General features: G+C 43.9%; 1 protein-coding gene across 1 annotated transcript in view; it reads right to left on the bottom strand.

Moving 5' to 3' along the window:
• Positions 1-20322, bottom strand: part of AGPAT5 (1-acylglycerol-3-phosphate O-acyltransferase 5) — a 151706-nt gene that overhangs the window by 70152 nt on the left and 61232 nt on the right. Inside the window, exon 5 of the mRNA XM_073626651.1 lies at positions 7446-7536. Within this exon, the coding sequence (XP_073482752.1) occupies positions 7446-7536 (91 nt within the window). The remainder of the gene's footprint in view (positions 1-7445; positions 7537-20322) is intronic.

Genomic DNA, 20322 nt, shown 5'->3' with positions numbered 1-20322 from the left:
TTAAAATCTGTTTCCTGGAGTACAGTGCAGGATACAGGCTTCTTTAAATCATTACAACTGGGTTACATGTAGCTCTCAGGTGACTTGACAATCGCAAATTGTAATCTTTCCCACTCCCAGCTAGCCTTAGTTTTGTAGCAAGCAATAAGGAGACTATAGAAACAGAAGGGAGGGACCTGTGCCTTGTACTGTATTATGTACCTGGCAATTCAAAAATTATTTTTCATTTGTACAGTAAAAGGCACAGGCCTTTTTTATTTTTTTTTCCCCAGAATCATACTTACCTAGGTGGATGCAGCATCGGTCTGATGCTGCATCTGTCCCCCGCCACCTCACCACTGAGAACCGAGCGATCGAACACCGCTAATGCTCGGGTTCTCACAGCTCTGAGCTCTGCCCCTCCCCCACGCTCACTGGAGCGCTGAGATGTGGAGGGGCAGGCTGAGAGGCTGAGAGGCTGAGATGGGTATCAGTCCAGGTACCTGGCGGATCCAGACTTTCTCGTGATGACGCGGTGCCTGGACGGATTCCTGTGATGTCAGCAGAGAGAGGACTTCAGACCACTCTCTGCTGAAAATGGGTCACAGGAGTGCAAAACGAATTGCACTCCAGTGACCTACAGGAGTAGCCCAGCCTAAACGAGCTCAGGCTGGAATTCTCCTTTAAATCTTTAGGAATGGAATGTCCAAAAGCAGCCCAATTTAGGGCTGGGAAACACGGCAAACAAGGCCAACAAGCACACATAAACAGGTCAAGAAGGCTCAACAAATGACACCAAATTTGAAAGGAAGACCTGGTAACCTGCCCTCCGCAATTACTGGTAATCAGTCGATGGCTTCCCTGCACCCTCAAAAGGATTATTTAGACAAGGGCACCTTGGAGTCTGAATGTTTTGAGGACTTCTGCTCTTTGTTACCATCAAGGTTGCAGGAATTAGTCCACCCAAACTTTATTCTTTGTTGAGCCCCCTGATGCTGCCTCCAAAATGCACTGAAAGTTCTTATATGACTTATTTGCCAACCATGAAAATTATCTGGGACTCTTATCCAGTTTTGATTTTTCTGTAGTTCTTTGGATAGGGCTTTGCACCGGGCAGACCAAGGACATAGACCTGTAAAGAAACTTGTGGCTACCTCACAAACTGCACTATGTGCCAAGGGTAGTGCCGACAGCAGGATCCAGTGCATGTCAGCAATGATGCTGGGCTGCCTCACATCTCACCAGACAGGTCTCAATACAGTCTCCCAAGGCTCTGCTGGAAGCTGCATAAAAACAGAGTTAGGTACCTGGTAACTCTTTTTCTAAGAAGTCTTCCAGGGCAGCATCCGAGAGATAGGCTCCTCCTCCCTAAAACAGGAAACACATTAGTCCACCATTATAAATTTCAGTGTCTTACCTGTGTGCCTCAGTTATGTTAAAGCACCGAAGGAATTCCCTGTAAGCTGCAAGCTCCCCCGCTGTACCTGGTTTTTGTCATTTCAAGGGTGGGAACTAGTGCTGCCCTGGAAGACTTCTTAGAAAAAGAGTTACCAGGTACCTAACTCTGTTTTCTCGAATCGTCTTTCAGGGCAGCATCCGAGAGGATGTATCAAGCAATACTTACTAGGGTGGGGTTAGAGACTGGAGCACTTTGCGACCAAAAGCTTGGTCTTGGTCAGACAGCTGGTCTATCCGGTAGTGCTTTGCAAAAGTACTGAAGCTCGACCATGTCGCTGCCCTGCAGATCTGCTCCGGAGTTGCCCCTGCTTTCTCTGCGGCCGAGGTTGCCCAGGCTCTAGTTGTGTGCGCTCTGATTTCACTAGGTGGAGTGAGATTCTGTGCCTTGTAGGTAATCTGTATGGCCATCCTTATCCATCTGCTGATGGTACTTTTTGAAGCTTGTTTCCCTCTGTTGATTCCTGCATAGAGGACGAAGAAGGAGGTCGTTCTACGCCATTCCTTTGTTCTTTCGAGATACGTTATGAGCGTGTTCCTTACATCTAGTTTGCTGTAAATGTCCCTTTTCCTACTATCCATGGTTGTTGGAAGTGAGGGTATGACGATGTTTTGGGTTCTGTGGAATGTAGAAGAGACCTTGGGTAGAAAGGCCGGATCTGGAGAGAGAATTATCTTCTCCGGATGTATTAGACAGTATGGTTCTATTGTTGACAGAGCTTGGATTTCACCCACTCTTCTGGCGGATACTAGGGCCAGAAGGAGCGCAGTTTTTAGCGTGAGGTTTTTGTCTGAGCTATCCTCGATAGGTTCAAACGGAGGGAAAAGAAAGCCCTTAAGTACCGTGCCCATGTCCCAGGTGGGAGTTCTGTACATTTTGGCTGGTTTGGATCTTTTAAGTGCTATGAGGAATCGTCTTATCAGCGGGTCCTCCGCTAGTCTAGTATCCATGATCGAGGAAAGTGCTGCAACTTGTACCTTCAGGGTACTAGGTGATATGTTTTTGTCTGCACCATCTTGTAGGAAGTCCAAAACTATTGGAATTATCCCACCGTTGGAGGTTGGTCTGTCTTTGTACCAAGAAACAAATTTTTTCCTTATTTTCTCATAGATGGCTCTCGTTACTGGCTTTCTGCTGTTTAAGATGGTGTTGATTACTCTGTCTGACAGGCCTTTGTTCTGGAGTTTTATCCTCTCAGTAACCAAGCCGAGAGTTTCAGGATTTTGTGGTTCGGGTGGTTGACTGGGCCTTGTGACAGTAGATCCGGGCGGTCCGTCAGTGTCAGCTGAGGTTGTATGCTGAGGTTTTTCAAGTGACTGAACCATGTTCTCTGGGGCCAGTGTGATGCTATTAGTATCACCGTTGTTTTCTCTGCCTTGATTTTTTGGATTACCTTTGGGATTATGGCAGTGGGAGGGAATGCATAGCACAGATGCCATTTCCAGTTTTGGTTGAAAGCATCCACCCCGCTGTTGCCATCTGTAGGGTCCAGGGAGAAAAATATCGGACATTTTGCATTTGCCCTGGAAGTGAATAGGTCTACTTCGGGTATTCCCCACTTTTGAGTGATTTGAGTGAACATTGTTTGGTTTAGTGACCATTCCGTTTGTTTTATCGTTTTCCGGCTCAGGAAATCTGCCAATGTATTGTCTGTTCCTTTCAGATGAATACCGGATATCGATCTTGTGTTCGTTTCTGCCCATAGTAGGATTGATTGTGTCAGTCTCATCAACTTTTGGGATTTTGTACCACCTTGTCTGTTTAGGTATGTGACGGTCGTGGCGTTGTCGGATTGTATTTTTACATCTCTCCCCTGTAATGCTGGCTTGAAGGCTTTTAGCGCTTCCCCCACAGCTTTCAGCTCTCTCAAGTTTAAGGAGGCTTGTGACCATTTGGATGTCCATTTCCCTTGTGAGTACAGCCCTTCCATGTGGGCTCCCCATCCTAGGGAGCTTGCATCGGTGGTGATCCTGACTGGATTGACTTGAGCCCACCTGCGCCCCTCGATGACCCGAAGTGGGTTGAGCCACCAGTGGAGTGTTTGTTTGACTGTGGCTGGGACGGGAATGGACTTGTCCAGGGATGCTTGCCTGCCATCCCACTGGGACAGAATGTAGTTCTGTAAGGGTCGCATGTGAATTTGTGCCCAGGTAATGGCTGGAATGGAAGATGTCATCAGTCCTAGTATGGACATTCCGTGCCCGATTGTTGTGGAATGATTCCTTAGCAGGGAGATAATTGCTTGTGTAATTTTTTCGTCCTTTTCCTTTGTTAGGAAAATTTTTGACAGTCTGGAGTCCAGTACATATCCCAAGTATACCACTCTCTGGCTTGGGGTCATTTGAGATTTTTCTGCGTTTACTATCCATCCCAGGTTTTGCAGATAGGTCATACTTGTGCGCAGGTTGTTTTCTAAGATTACTGCTGAGTCCGCAAAGAACAGTAGGTCGTCTAAGTATGGTATTATTCCAATACCCTGCTGTCTTAGACCTTTTAGTGCTTCTGCCATTATTTTTGAGAATATTCTTGGTGCCGAAGAGATTCCGAAGGGGAGAGCTGTGTACTGTAGGTGCAGAGTAGCTGCTGGCGCCTGAATTGCGAACCTTAGGAACTTTTGGTGATCCTCCCTTATGGGGACATGTAGGTAGGCATCCTGTAAATCTAGTGTTGCCATGAATGTTTCCCGCGGTAGGATGTTCCTGATCGAATAGATAGATTCCATTCTGAATCTCTTGTATTTTATCCCTCTGTTGAGTGGTTTGAGGTTTAGTATCAGCCTTAGTTTGCCTGATGGTTTTCTTTTTGCGAAGATGTGTGAGTAGAAGCCCTTTTGTTCTTCCTCTTGAGGAACGTGGAGAATCACCTTCTGATCCAGTAGTTTCTGCAGGGATTCTAAAAATACTTTTGCTTGATCGCTGTCCTTTGGTAGCATGGTCGCTAAGTATTTGGTTGGGGGGCGGGTGGAGAATTCTATTGCGTAACCGTCCGCTATGGTGCGCAATATGAATTTGTTTTCTGTTATCTCCTCCCATTGGTGGGAAAAAGCCGCCAATCTGCCCCCCACCTGAAGGCAGTCATTGTTTTTTGTTCTTTTGGGTAGTAGGCTTGAGGATGAATTCACCTTTGCCTGTCTTGTTTTGTTGACCCCAGCGCTTTTTTGCCCCTGGCTTATTGAATTTCTTGAAATGCCGAAAGGGCGCCTTCCCTTGTTTCTTCTTGGTTTGAGGGAACCCCTTATTTTTTGCTGCAGTCCTATCCAGGACTGTTTCTAGTTCAGGACCAAACAGTAAGTCTCCAGTGAATGGGATCCCACATAAACGGTTCTTGGAAGGGGCATCCCCCCCCCCCAAGATTTCAACCACAGAGCTCTGCGGGCCGAGTTCAGTAGTGCCGTGGTCCTAGAGGAAATTCTGACAGTTTCTGCTGAAGCATCTGCTAAGAAGGCTGCCACTCTAGTTAGTGTGGGGATGGTTTTTATTAGTTCTTCCCTGGGCGTGTCATTTTCCAGTAGTTCTTGCAGCTGGGTTAACCAGATTAGCAAGGTTCGGGCTGTGCAGGTGGAAGCAATAGCCGTGTTTAGGTTTGCCTCCCCTGCTTCCCATGCCCTTTTCAGGAGGGTTTCTATTTTCTTGTCCATGGGGTCGCTTAGGGTACCTGCGTCGTCAAATGCCAAGTCAGATTTGTTCGTAATTTTTGCCAGAGAGGCATCCACCTTGGGGCATTTAGCCCAGGTTTTGATGTCTGCTTCCGCAAACAGGTATCTGCGTTTGATTGTGGCGGGTATAAAAAGTTTTTTCTCTGGGTCTTCCCATTCTTTTTTGACTATGTCTTTAAGGGTTTGGTGTATAGGGAACGTTCTTGGCTTCTTGGGCTGTAGCCCCTTGTACATCCTGTCGTGTATAGTGAGTTCTGCGGTTTTCTGTTCTTTAATGCCTAGAGTGTCAGTGATGGCTTTAAGAAGACTGTCTGTATCCTCTGAGGGAAACAGGTTGCAGTCTGTAGTGTCATCTTCTTCCTCTGAGTCTGAACAGATACCGTCTTCTGATTCAGATTGCTCGGATTCATCTGAATCCATCTCTTGTTCTGCCTGTACCTTGTTATCCCTCGGAATGTATGTTCCGCTGGTAGATGGGATACTGGCCTGAGCGGCACTTGATGGTGTTTCTAATTTTTCAATAGCTGAGCGTAGTGGCGCCATGGTGCTCTGAATTTCTTTCTTGAAGGAATTGAGCAGGTCTTTCAAAAATCCCTGTGATTCTTTGGCCACCATTTTGTCTATGCATTTCTGGCACAGGGGCTTTTTCCAATCTGGGGAAAGCCTGTGGCTGCATGAGGCACATGTTTTGCCTTTAACCTTCCTTTCCTCAGGGGTCTTTGCCTAGAAGCAAGCATAGTGAGCAAAAATCCCTGTGAGACAGGTGGTCAAAGACTGCCTGTAGGTAGTCTTGTAGAGAGGTTAAGACAGAGATAATTCAAGAGTATTCTGGCTTACCTTGGAGCTGTCCTGACTTGCAGGATCTGCAGGGCAGGGTGGGGAAGTGTCAGACATGATCAGCCACCAGGATCCTCTGCTTAGGGGGCCTTTTTAACTGCTTCCTGCATAAGCTCCGGCCCCGCCCCCGGCTGACCTCGTGCAGGTTGGTGGACACACCTGCACATGCCGCTGCGTTGTAGTATCCCCATGATACTGGTAGGAAGGGCATTAAAAATTAATTTGTACTCTAATTTTTGTTTTTATTATTTTTCTTTCTCTTTTTTTTTTTAAAAAATTCCCGCCCCTGGGTGTCCTGTGTGTCCCGCTCTATCTCCTCCTGGAGATAGGCTACGGGAAAATGGCCGCCACCCGGAAGCGGAACCTCCTCCCGGCGCCATCTTGGTACACCCCCAGGCTCCATGTAGCGGCCTGCAAGCTCCCCCGCTGCGCCGCCCGGAGAGCAGGTGCCGGATCAGTTGCCTGGCTTGGGGTGTCGGCCGCGGCCACCAGGGACCTGGATGGAAGGTAAAGATCCCCCTACCTGATCCTCTGTCGCTGCGGTGGGGGCAGCGGCGAGGGGGGGGGGGCGGCCATCTGGTGCAACTGATGTATCCTCACTGGCGGGCCCCAGTTTTCCCAGAAAGTCAGTGAGGGGGGTGTTAAAGCAAGCACAGAACCTAGAGCAGCGGCATGGGGGGGATGACGAAGTCCTCCTGCAGCCTGGGGGGATGATTGCAGACCCCTCAGTAGGGGCGAAATCTCAGGCTTGAGCAAAGTTGCTCAGTGCTGCGCCTGCTCGCCCTCCCAAGGCCCATTGGGCTGTATGGGATGCTGGCAGGGGGTCTCCAGCAACAAGCACAGAGACAAGTGAAAAAATAACAAACGTTTTGCAGCTCCTGTGGGTCCGGAGGAAACACAAAACAACTGAGGCACACAGGTAAGACTGTGAAATTTATAATGGTGGACTAATGTGTTTCCTGTTTTAGGGAGGAGGAGCCTATCTCTCGGATGCTGCCCTGGAAGAGGATTCGAGAAAAATTGCAGTGGCTATGTTGCTAAGCTGAGTTTATCTCAGCAAAGAGATGAGGTCCATCACCAAGTAAGAGAGGTTATATGTAAGATGTCTTTCTTTGCTGGTGTCAAATCATCTGAAGGTAGCTGCATATTAATGATTTATTAATGATTTAAAGATGCCGTGTCCTGCACGATCAGGAAATACATATTTTGAGGGACTGACCCTAGAAAATACATGTCAGACTAGAATAATCTGCTGGGTATTTTTTTCTTCTTATTATACAGGATTTATATAGCGGCAACAGTTTATACAGTGCTTTACGACATAAGGGCAGACAGTACAATTACAATACAGTTTAATACAGTAGGAATCAGAGGGCCCTGCTTGTTTTAGATTTTTTAAAAAGAAAAACAAATTGAAATAAAGCTATTTGACAACAAAAAATACATGGTACTTTAATATAATGAGAGCTTGTGATTATTTGCAAGTGTCAGGAGGATCATTTATCATTTTTATTTTACCTTCTTTCATGGCAAAGGCTTGACTATCAGCAATGACCTGTGGTATATCAGGATTGTAGCGTGTTCCTTCTGGGAATATCACAAGGTACATCTGAAAACAGAAAAAAAAAAAATATGTACAATAAGAAACCCAGGGATTGACTTATTTTCATAATCAAGGAAATAAAAAAAAATGTACAAACGATTGGAAGAAGATCTATAGACAAGGATAATCTCTCAGTATGTGATTATTTTACCTGGTGTGATTTTAAAGTGTATGAAAATGTAGAATCATCATATTTTGTGGTGCAATGGATAAATGTGCAATGCAAATGCATTCTTTGGACTGTATCTGAGCCTAAAGGGCAAACAAACCTGCCAAAATAGACTATTTCACAGCATAATAATAGTCTACTTCAATTGTATTAAACAATTTAACCATTCAGATAACAGTGGCTTAACATTACATAGCTAGCCACGTTTAAAGTGTTTTAAAGGTGTTTCAATTAAAAATGGATTTTCATTCAACTGTTTGAAGTGGTGTTGGCGGAATAAGAACCTCATAGAAACAGGACTTGGCTCCAAGTTTACTTTATAATAGTTCATTTTGTAGCTCCTTCTGCCTTGGTATTTTCTTATATATCTGTATCCAACTACTAGATGAGGGCTTAAGTAGCAAGACCCCTACATGTAAGGTTGTAGCTTTGCCATTTTTTACTTTAACCCCTTCACAACCATGTAATACATATATATGTGGTGTCCAGGAAGTGGGCTTTAAACCTGGGCGCTGCATATATGTGTTCTAGTGTTTGTGCTGGGAGCATGCTCGCTCTGTGACAGCTCTGGAATTTGCACCAACGGTTGGGACCCGGGGGAACCAGATTCCAATCACATGAACGCCGTGAAAGCCGGCGATTGGCAATCAGTTATGTTTCACCTTGTAGCCCACCCCAATGTTGTTCCTCCTCTATGAAGGAGAAGTAGACAGATGCATTGTCTCTAGTGCTAGTGCGTCAGTGTGTCAGCATCAGTAAGTTAGTGTCAGTTAATGTCAGTGGGTCAAATAGTGTCAGTAATGCCGCGTACACATGACCGGACTTTACGGCATACTTGGTCCGGCGATCTGGAGTCCGTCGGACAATTGGATCGTGTGTGGGCTCCAGCTGACTTTTTTTTCTCAAAAGTTTGACGGACCTAGAAATGAAACATGGTTAAAATCTGTCCGACGGACTCGAGTCCGGTCGAAAAGTCCGCTCGTCTGTATGCTAGTCCGACGGACAAAAACCGACGCTAGGGCAGATATTGGCTACTGGCTATGAACTTCCTTGTTTTAGTCCGGTGGTACGTCATCACGTACAAATCCGTCGGACTTTGGTTGATTGTGTGTAGGCAAGTCCGTTCATTCGGAAAGTCCGTTGAAAAGTCCGCCGGACAAAGTCTGCCGTAAAGTCCGCTCGTGTGTACGCGGCATTACTGTCAGTGTGTATGTCCGTTAGGGGTAGTATGTTTAAATAGAAATTCTTTTTTTTTCCCCTAGTGTCAGTATAAGTGTTATGGTCAGTGTGTAATACTGTTTATGGACCCTATTACAGGTACAAAAAAACAAATAATGCTTGCATGAGTGGTATCCCTGCAACAGTCCGAAGTGGGAGAATTTATTTTGCAGGATTTCTGGTAGTGAGTCAGGGTAATAGCATAAAAATATAAGGCTACAGCTTGAAAGCCTAATTTGTCCTAAAAAAAAAAAAAAACAACAAAACAAAAAAAACAAACAAGGTATAAGCCACCTGGATACACTAAGTGGTTACGATATGTACAGTTTTACTAACACATGTCAAAGTTGCAAAACTGGATCTGGGTATTAAAGGCCAAGTTCGGCTTTTGGAACATGGAACATGTTCCAGCTCCTACTGCCAGTTCCACCAATCCCTCCCTCAGCGTACAGTGGGCAGGGGATCACCCCCACCCCGGTACCCACTGTTACTTTTTGAAAAGGGTGCAGCTGTGTGGAGCTCCACCCACACAGGTGGGTCATTTATTCACAGTTTCCTATTAATGAACGAACTAGATGTAACATCAGCCACCGCAGCTGATGGCTTGTACTTCTGAATGAACTTCAAGGGTGCTGATAAGGACACTTTCGTAGTTCATTCACAAGCCATGCAGCTTTCAGGCAGTCTTATGAAGGTACGGGTAGAGAGCTGCAGGGCTTGTATGCTGAAGACTGACATCGTAACCTCGATCACTGGTGCAATGCTTTCAAGGCTTCTGCAGGAAAAAATAAATGCACATTTTTTTCTGCAAAAATGTGTGCATTTGTTATTTTTATTAGAAAGATAAACATATCCTAAGGTTTGTTTTAACCCTGGTCATGAAGGGGTTAAACATAGGGGCAAATATTGGCTGTAAGGACAAAGAACATTGGATATTTTTGGTTCCCACTTAGGACAAATTAAATGGACTACAAACAAAGGGTATGTACAAAGTAGTTATTCATTTGCTTAGGCAACAATCTACAAGGCTCAAAACAAAAATGTATTTAGGCCTCATGTACACCTCCAAATATGCTGCCAGAAAAAAAAATAATGTCTCCAATGCCATGTTTTTACATGTGCACACACATTTTATTGGCTAGAATATCAATTTATTCTTGCCACTAGAATACATTTATGTGCATATTTTAGGTGTGTATGAGCGTAAATTACACTGAAAACCTCTTCTATTAATGCAGGTTTAGGACATTTTTTGACCCCTGAATGCAACACTAAAATATACCTGCAAAATGACACAATGTGCATATACACATTAGATGACTAGAGCTGCAGAGGTGTAAATAAATAAATAAAAGCCCAGGCCTAAAACATTAAGTTTGGCATTAAAATAAATAAAGCATCTTCAGATGAAATTGAACATTTTTTGATTCTACAGAAAAGAGGAAAAGGGCACCATACAGCTGAGGCGTAGTAATGTTATGTGACAGAAAAGCAGTTTAGAATGCTTGCACATACCACTTCTTAGCAGAAATCCTGATGGAAATAGGTTTATCCTATAGTAATCTCTGAGAATGGCAGCTCTTTTCATCTGAGGATTAACTTGTTGGCAAAGCTATTGTATAGCCTGAATAAATAGACTTATATACAAGTTTATGAGTATTATACCAGCTTAAAATCACTTAAGTCTGCTTAGACTTTACTTGGCATAATGGAAGGGAATTTATTTAAGTAGGGTTTCAATCAGATGCATGTCCGGATACATTTCCTTCTGCTTAATTTACCTTAATGGTGTGCTGTAGCATTAAAATAGGACCTCAACCCCAAAATAAATTCTGTTTCATGGGCGATAGCAAAACTTTTATGCAAAATGAATGCATCACTTTGCAGCCATGTTGTGAAAATTAGCCTTGTTAAGTTCACCAGATGACCATCATCACCTTATAGAAGGGCTTCCCTTCATCCTATTTTAGTAAACCTAATTTTAGTACTGATGTCAAAGGTAGCAATAAAATCCCGACAAAGGATTTGAAATCCTTACCTCAGAAAAAAACGTAGAAAGTACAGAAGGGTTATGGCTTTAGGGCCTGATCACACCCCGAAAACGCACTCCGGATGTGTTCCAGATGTGTTTTTGCATACAGTTCACCACACAATGTGCATTTTTGATGCTATTTCAAAGTGTTCTAGTAGGTTTTTCTCCTCTTGTTTCTTTTTTCCCAAGGTTTTTGTTGCTGTAATGCATTCTGGTGCGTTTTTGATGTGTTCGGGAGCCGTGTTTCAGTGTAGAGAAAATGCAGCATGGTCCAGTTTTATTAACTGCACTGGAACGCACTGCCCTGGTGTGAACTATGTCATTGAAACACGTAACCTGCTGTCCATGCGTTTTTTTGGATGCAGAAAAAAAGAAAACACACTGGACTGCGTCTGGTGTGAACTGGCCCTTAGATAGACTTTAAATTTGATTATTTTGCAGGGTCTTAAGGATCAACAGTTCTGCATGGCAGGTTAAGGGGACAAAACTGCACTGAAAATTGATATTTGCAAGTCTAACCTTTCAAATGAAAATCTGAGACTTTCTAGGTTGCTGCGACCCACTAGGCTGCCAGGACCAGGGAAGGAAAGCTCTGTGTAAGTAGCAAACTGACTTGTCAGTGCTTGCATCCATGTCCCCATGAGACAGTGCTGGGTCTAATACAGCACTTTGACATGGGAGAGGAGGAGGAGTCATATGCCCATCCATACCCAGAAGTGTCACTTTACTTCTCTGAATGAGGAAAGGAAAAGGAAAAGAAAGGAAAATAAAAAGGGAAAGGTAAAATGGTGAGTTTATAGTGCTGCAGGAAAGGTAGGAGCTCAACTGACCCTTATATTTTGTCCTGTACAGATAATTGAAAGGATCACTTTAAGGTTTTGGCAAACACATATTTATGGCAGTTTTCTAAGATAACCTAAAACTAAAATATTTATTAAATTATGATGCAAAATATTTCTTACTGACACCATAAACCTTAGCACCATAACTTCATAAGATGGGTGCCAGATGTAAAGCCCTTTGCTTTCAAGCCAGATCCCGAGGCCATTGAATAAGTAACATTTCCACGCTTTCCACGACGTTAAGCCTCAGCTACTCTGTGTTGCTCACACACTATTATTAGGGAAATTAAAACAACTGGGATTTATCAAATGCTGTCAAGTGATGCACATAAACCCAGCAAAGCCCACAGATGACTATGAAAAAAACAAACACAAGTAAAATAATGTGAAGACTTCAGTTGCAATCTGTGGGGAAAGTCATGGGAAAAGTCATCTGGCTCAGCAATTCTTCAGCTATCAAAAAATTACTGTAGATTGAGGCTGCATTCACACATGAGCATTTCAAAGTCAGCGTTTTTACTGCCGTTTTACAGCGATTTTGTACAGGTCACCAATGTAAAAGGCAGAAAAAATGCCTGTAATCTGCCCCAAAGAAGCTCATGTTCTTTTTTGAGCTGAGGGCGTTTATTCAGGCGTTTTGCGTCATGTGACAAAACGCTCAGATGTGAACAAGTGCCATTGAAATGAATGGGATTTTGCTTGTTGGGCGTTTTACGATCTGAAAACATTCATGTGTGAATCCAGCCTTATAAGAGAAGGCACAGTCAGCTACAAGTGTTAACTTTAACCACAGCAACAACAACAAAACCATATGTGATTGCTGGGCTATCTTAAATTGTTATCTCTTTTTAAATAGTGGGGCGCAATGGAGAAGATGTTCCATTCATAGTACCTCTAGTACAGGGGTGGACAGATTAATGTACAGTAAACAATGCATATAACAGGAGCTAAAAACCCATCATGACAAATACATAGGATGTCATTACTAAAATCTAAAAATTGCTAACTGCTTGTCTGTTGTATTGGCCCTCTGGGCTTTAATATTACCCAAGTGCTCTTACTTCACTTGATGTATCCTTACCCCCAGTTTGTGATACAGAAGGGGCAGGAGTCGGAGACAAGCAGGAGTATCAGCGATAGCAGCCCCTACATTCTTCTCATTATATAGATTTATTAGCTATAAAAGAGGGGTGTCTATTTGCACTTTACTTTGACATTCACATGGTTGCACAATAATTCTCGGGTGCTCGGAGGCTCTATTGGCATGCAGCAGTGGCAGCCCCACTCATTGATTTGTACAAGTAAAAATCTGACAGCTGCTGCTGTTCACACACACTGCACACAGTGGGGGAGATTTACTAAAATGCTGCACACAGAATCTGGTGTAGCTGCGCATAGTAACCAATCAGCTTCTATCTTCATCTTGTTCAATTATGCTTTAACAATACAACCCAGAAGCTGATCATTGCTGACAATCTACTGGGGAGCCGTCCCTGCTGGGAGAACACACATATATTATTGCTAGCGGCTATAGCTACTGGCAAAAATCACATGAAAAAAATTGAATAGGCTGGTTGTACCAAGTTAATCAATCGGCACTGCGTTTCTTTAACTGACAATTGCGCGGTTGTGCGACGCTGTACCCAAATAAAAAAAATTTGATGTATTTTTTTTCCCCACAAATAGTGTTTTTTTTTGGTTGTATTTGATGACTTCTGCGGTTTTTATTTTTTGTGCTATAAAGCAAAAAAAAGACCGACAATTTAAATAAAAAAAAAAAAAAAAATTTTTTTTACTTTCTGCTATAAAAACACATCCGAAAAAAAAAAAAAAAAAGTCTTCATCAATTTAGGCCAATATGTATTTTGCTACATGTTCTTGGTAAAAAAGAAAAATTCAATAAGCATATATTGATTGGTTTGCGCAAAAGTTTGAGAATCTACAAACTATGGAATATATTTTTGGAATGTTAATTTTTTTTTTACTAGTAATGGCGGCGATCAGTGATTTTTAGCGAGACTGCGATATTGCGGTGGACAAATCTGACACTAAGTTACACTTTTTGGGGACCAGTGCCACCAATACAGTTATCGGTGATAAAAAAAATGCACTGTCACTATACAAATGACACTGACAGGGAGGGGGTTAACAACAGAGGCGATCAAGGGATTAAATGTGTTCCCTGGGGGTGTTTTATAACGGTGTGGAGGGTGCGTTGACTGGGGGAAGACAGAGATCCGTGTTACTGCTTAGCAGAAACACAAGATGTCTATCTTCCCCTCTGACAGAACGGCGATCTGCCTTGTGTACATAGGCAGACCGCTGTTCTGTCTACCTCGGTAATGATCGGCGGGTCCCAGCAGACATCAGGTTCGCTGGACCCGCCGATTGGCTCCCGCTGTGTCCAATCAAAGCGGGTGGCCCTCCGGCAGCACGCTTAAGAGCCGCCCTGCTGCAGTAAATGTACATGGTGCAGTCCTTAAGCGGTTAAGTTTATACTTTGCTTAATTCAGGTTTCAATTGTCTTCTCTTTTGGCACCAAGTAAAAGATCTATTTAGACCTCCTATTTTTGCTGTGGGCCCATTTGACTCATTCCATGTTTTAACAGACCAACATCACTATTTTTATGTCACACAATATTTGCGCAGCAGTTTATCAAATGCAAATTCTCAGGAAAAAATACACTTGAAATTGATTTTAGTTCATACAAGCACAATACCCAATTTTTGGTACAATATAAAAGATGATGTTATGCAGAGTAAAAGGATACCCAACATGTCACTTTTACTTTTAGATTTCTCCTCATCATCGTCTTTCTTTTCCAACTTATCAAGGCAATGGGGCTATATCTGAAAACCTAAGCCGTGTCATAGATGCACATTTGCAACCCCTCGTTCTGGCCTTACCCTCCTTCGTCAAGGACACAATACAATTCTTGCAACTCATCAGCGATCTGAGGCTACCTAAGAATGCGATTCTGGTGACTATAGATGTCGAGGCGCTGTACAGCAGCATTCCCCATTCTAAGGGGCTGGCTGCTGTGCAAAGAGCCTTGCAACAATATTCCCAATATGATCCGGCTTTAGTTAGGTTTATTTTGAATGGTCTGCATTTTATACTGCATCACAACTACTTCTGTTTTGACAACTTCCACTACCTCCAGGTGCAGGGTGTGGCTATGGGGACCTGTTGTGCCCCCTCCTACGCCAACCTGTACCTGGGGGAGTGGGAGAAGTACCTCCTCGGCGACGAGGACCTTGTTGAATACACCAGCCATATAACCAAATGGCTGAGGTATATCGACGACGTCTTCGTCGTCTGGGAGGGACCTGAGACCAAGTTATTTGAATTTTTCAATAGAATCAATGTGAACGATCGAAATCTGAAGTTCACAATGACCCATGATTTCCACAGCGTCACCTTCCTAAATGTCTCAGTTTCAACCACGGCAGAAGGACATCTCTCCAGCACTTTGTTTCGCAAGACAACTGCTGGGAATACGGTCCTTCATTTTGACAGTTTCCATCCGACCCCATTGAAAAACTCGATCCCGTACGGACAGTATCTGCGCCTCCGGCGCAACTGTTCCATCGACACTTTATTCATCAAGGAAGCAGAGGGGCTCCAAAATCGACTGTTAGCAAGGGGCTATAGTAGATCTTGTCTCAAAAAAGCTTACAATCAGGCTATTGGACACTCAAGATCTCAGCTACTTTTCAAATCCAAACCCTTCCCAAGCCCTGGATGCAACCCTACCCGGATTACCATGCGCTATTCCCGTCAACATCAGGCTATCAGAAAGATTATAGAACGTCATTGGAGTATCCTCACCGATGACCCCAAGCTACGTGAATTTGTTCAAGATAGACCCATTATAACGTACAAAAGAGCCATGTCACTGCGGGACCAGCTTGTCCGCAGTGAATATACCAATGATAACAACAGATTTAAACACTGTTCCACAGTGGGTTCCTTCCCCTGTGGACACTGTTCCTATTGCTCACTCATCAAACAGGATAAAATTTTCGTTCTGCCGAACGGTAATACATTTACACCTAAACAGTTTGTAAATTGCCGCACTCGTGGTATCGTATATTTGATGGAATGTGAGTGTGGTGCATACTATGTGGGGAAAACCAGGCAGGAATTCTGGAAACGCATCTCCCAACATGTTTACAGTATGGAGGTGGGGAACCCATACCTCCCTATTGGGAGGCATATAATCTTCACACACAATTACAAAGTTCCCAAAGGTACCTTCGTGGCCCTCTATAGAATAAACATTCCCAATAGAGGTGGCGACTGGAATAAGTCTCTGCTGCAAAAAGAGCAGAGATGGATATTCCAGTTACAAGCCACCTCTCCACCAGGTTTAAATGAATCAATCTCATTTGCCCCCTTTTTGCAGGGATTTTCATCGGGGAAGACACAATGACTTCCCCCTATCCCTTTTTTTTTTTTTTTTTTATTATTATATATTTTATTCATTTACATTTTTTCTTAACACTGCGTCTCCAGACCTGTAGATATCGCTGCCTGGTTTTCCCCACACATAACTGTCAAAGTTATCATGATTACCCTTGTTTTTTACTATGCTCAGATGTACGAGATGCATATTAATGTGCATACTACTGATCAATAAAATGGATCATATGCTTTGTATCGTTCTACCCCTTGTTAAATCTAGCCTTAAATAGTTCGGAGTTTTTTGATTGTTTCAATATTTAAGATTATGCAATTTTGCTCTTCTCTTTGTTTTTGTTCAGATACCATTCTGATTGCGCAGGTTGTATTAAATCATTGCTTTTGTAACTGTGCAATCATGCCAAGGCATACAATACCACGTATGACAGGATGCACCTAAGACAGCCAGTTAGCAGTCAGCCCACGGTACACAGACTATGTATTCATTACCACCAGATGGGGCATATAAATGATTAATGCTATGCCCCATCATTATTATCACTATTTCTGCCCAAGAATATATTGGTGGCAGGATGGCTCCATGTTCCCCCTGTCTCCCTCGGTTTTTGTGTCTCCCCTTCAGGGGCGGGGGTGGACCTCCTTCAGTGTCTTCCTGGCAGGGTGAGATAGGAGACGCTGGGGCCCGCGTCTCCCTACATGCCCACTAGGTGGCCTCACCTGAGTGGGATGTTTCTCTCCCTGCCAGCGGCGTCCCGGATCCCTTCCGGACGCCGCACTCACGAGCGCGCGCCCTAGGGCGCGTGCGTGTGACGTAGCGGCGCCTGCGCAGTTGCGGCGGAAGCGACAGGGACGCCCGGAGGTGTATTCCTTTCCGGAACGCCGAGGGGACCACACTGGGGCGCACTGCTGTGTCGCTTCTTTCCCCCGATGGATGGGGAAGGGGAGGGATGTTGGACATATAAACACCTGAAGGGAGTTAGCCAATTGGCACTCCCTACAAATATGGGAACCACTAGGGAACACTCATTGGACGTTTTTCTAACTGAAGATAGGTCATACAGACTGACAGCAAACACTGGTAAGCACCAATGGAATGAATGTGATACTTTTTCAATGACTTGGTTCCTTTTAAATCATTGTTGACCTTGTCAGATTTATCCATATTCTTAATTAATTAAACTCTTTCAGCATTCAGAATATTCTATTCAGATCAGCCAAATTAGGTAAACAGTCCCGACACCTCCTGTGTATTCTCCCACACTGCATGTCACTCTCACTGTTTGTTCACTTTTGTTGACAGTTTTTTGCACATTTGTTTCACATGGCTTATTCACTTTTTCCCCCACATGTGTGTCTTTCCTTCTTTCCCCCCACCTTCCCCTCCCGCCTCCCCACCCCCCCTCCCCTACTCCCCCCCCTCCTCTCCTTCCCCCCCCCCCCATCCATCCACTCCTCACACCCCATTCTCCACCCCACTTGCACTTTTCTGGTCATCTCCCCCCCCCCTTTTCCCCCCTTCCTCCCTTTCCCCTGTCCCCAACCGCCCCTCACTTTGTTCCCACCTCACCCTCCACCCCCTTTCCCCTTTTTTCCCCCTTTTTTCCTTTCCCCCATTCCTCTCCTTTTTCCACACTATTTATTCCATTCACTCTCCACCACTCCTTCGTGGTTGATTTCCCCTTCCTCTTCCCCCCTCCCCCCTTCATTCCTCCTTGTTCATTCACTGGTGGTTTCGCCGGTGCTTTTACCTACTGCTCTTGGCATACATTTTCTATGGCACATGGGAACCAATTGGCAGTAGGGCATTTGCCATTTTCTACTCATTCTACACACACTTACACTGCGTTGGGTTACTTCCTTTTTTTTTTTTTTTTTCCCACTTCTTTTTCACTGTCTTTCTTACCTTTCTGTGTTGTCCGCTTCCCTATTTCCTCCTACATTTTTCAATTTTTCTTTTCCTTCTTTTTTCCTTTTCCTCTAGCTATGCCCTCTGCACACCCTTGTACCCACCATCCAACACCTCCATAAATTTCCACAGCTGGGAAACCTTCCAATCTGTGTAGAGTGATCTAGTGACTTTTTTGCTCTTCAGCATTTAACACTTTATACCCCTCTTTATTTCTGGTAATAACTTACATTCCCCTTTAGGTGCCTTTCGGGTTGTTCGCTGCCCCTCCTTCCCCGCCCTACACGGGGGTTATCAGATGTGATCCCTCGCAAGACACACTTGGCCCACCGCCCGCTCTCCTGGGAGCTGCTCTGACGCGGGGGAGACAGGGGAGCTAAAGAGAAACTGCACCACCTAAAAACATAACAACTCACAATACCTAAACTGCACGTGGAAACGTCATAATTTCTACAATAGGTAACTGTATGATTTAGACAACTCTAATACGATGGTGCAAGTACATAAGTCTGGTACTATTGGTCTTGATGCTATGTCTGACACATGTTGACCTTTTTCATAGGGGGCAACTATCCTCTGAAGAGGACCCGGGAAGGGTCGAAACGCATCAGGATTAACGTATACAACTTCTGTTACCCCACACACATGTATGGTATCACAGGCAATATCTGTTGCTACTGCTTTTAAGAATTTACTTCAAAGATAACTTTGGTCGCCATTTAACGCATTGTGCCTAGTGCTTGGTTTAATTGTATGCTTTGTCTACTATAATGGTATGCCATACTCAGATCATGTCATGACTCGACTAGTCAGTACCTATCCTCAGTGATTTTTATATTATGTTACTTAGATACTTTTTGTATTAATAAAATTGAATTTTTTCAACCATGAATATTGCTTTTTTCTGGCTGCTTTAAAGCCCCGTTAGGGGGTTCTCGTATAGTCTTTTCCAACTTATTTACATCATCTTTGCGATGTTCCCACCTATGATGGGGGATTTCATATGAAAATTCCCATCAGTACATTTGATGACCTGACAAATGATGGTCGGAAGTACTTGTGTTCTAAATTCCACATCAGATGTGCTCTGTTATCCACCACCTTGAGAATTGCTTACTCACCAGATGGGGTGGACCTCAAATTATAACAATCAGATGCTTTTCACCATTATCTCTAGAGCCCTCATTAGGGAAAAAAAAAGTCTCTATCATTATTCCCCTGGGGACAAAATCCCCTGTACTAAGAGGGCATACAGGACTACGCTCAAGTAAGAAAACAGAGGGATGAACCTTAGGAGTAGAAATCCTACTAGTGGAGGCACAAACTTTTTTCTTTTAGGAGAGAAGAGTACACTTGCCCTCTAATATCTGCTTGATGTACCCATCCAAGAAAGGATCAACAGGTGCTCGCCATCAGAGAATAACCACTCAAGGCATTTCTTGTATGGGAGCTAAGCTGACCAGCATTTAAGCCAAAGAATTCTGTGCACAGAGAGAGAAAACGGATCTTGGAGATTGAATGAAGTGTGACCGCCAAGCCATTTATGCAGTGACGCAAGGCTGAAGGTATTTAGTCTAAATGACTGGACTGATGTATCGGTTAGGATGGAACTAGGATTTTCGGCCATTTGCAGTTAGTCCAGACAGCAATCATCTGATAGACTGCCAAAAAAGCATACAGTATCGAAAAAGTGAGTACATCGCTCATATTTTTTAAAATATTTTATTATGTCTTTTTATGTGACAACACTGAAGAAATGACACTTGGCTACAATGTAAAGTAGTGAGTGTACATCTTGTATAACAGTGTAAATTTGCTGTCCCCTCAAAATAACTCAACACACAGCCATTAATGTCTAAACTGCTGGCAACAAAAGTGAGTACACCCCTAAGTGAAAATGTCCAAATTAGGCCCAATTAGCCATTTTCTCTCCCCGGTGTCATGTGACTCGTTAGTGTTACAAGGTCTCAGGTGTGAATGGGGAGCAGGTGTGTTAAATTTGGTGTTATCGCTCTCACTCTCTCTTACTGGTAGTTCCACATGGCGCCTCATGGCAAAGTACTCGGAGGACCTGAAAAAAAAAAATTGTTGCTCTACATAAAGATGGCCTCGGCTATTCGGCTATAAGAAGATTGCCAAGACCCTGAAACTGAGCTGCAGCACGGTGGCCAAGACCATACAGCGGTTTAACAGGACAGG

The sequence above is a fragment of the Aquarana catesbeiana genome, linkage group LG04, assembly GCF_042186555.1.
Source record: "Aquarana catesbeiana isolate 2022-GZ linkage group LG04, ASM4218655v1, whole genome shotgun sequence".
Classification (NCBI taxonomy): Eukaryota; Metazoa; Chordata; class Amphibia; order Anura; family Ranidae; genus Aquarana; species Aquarana catesbeiana.
Note: the sequence above shows the minus strand (reverse complement) of the source record. Positions and strands in the feature narration are given on the sequence as shown.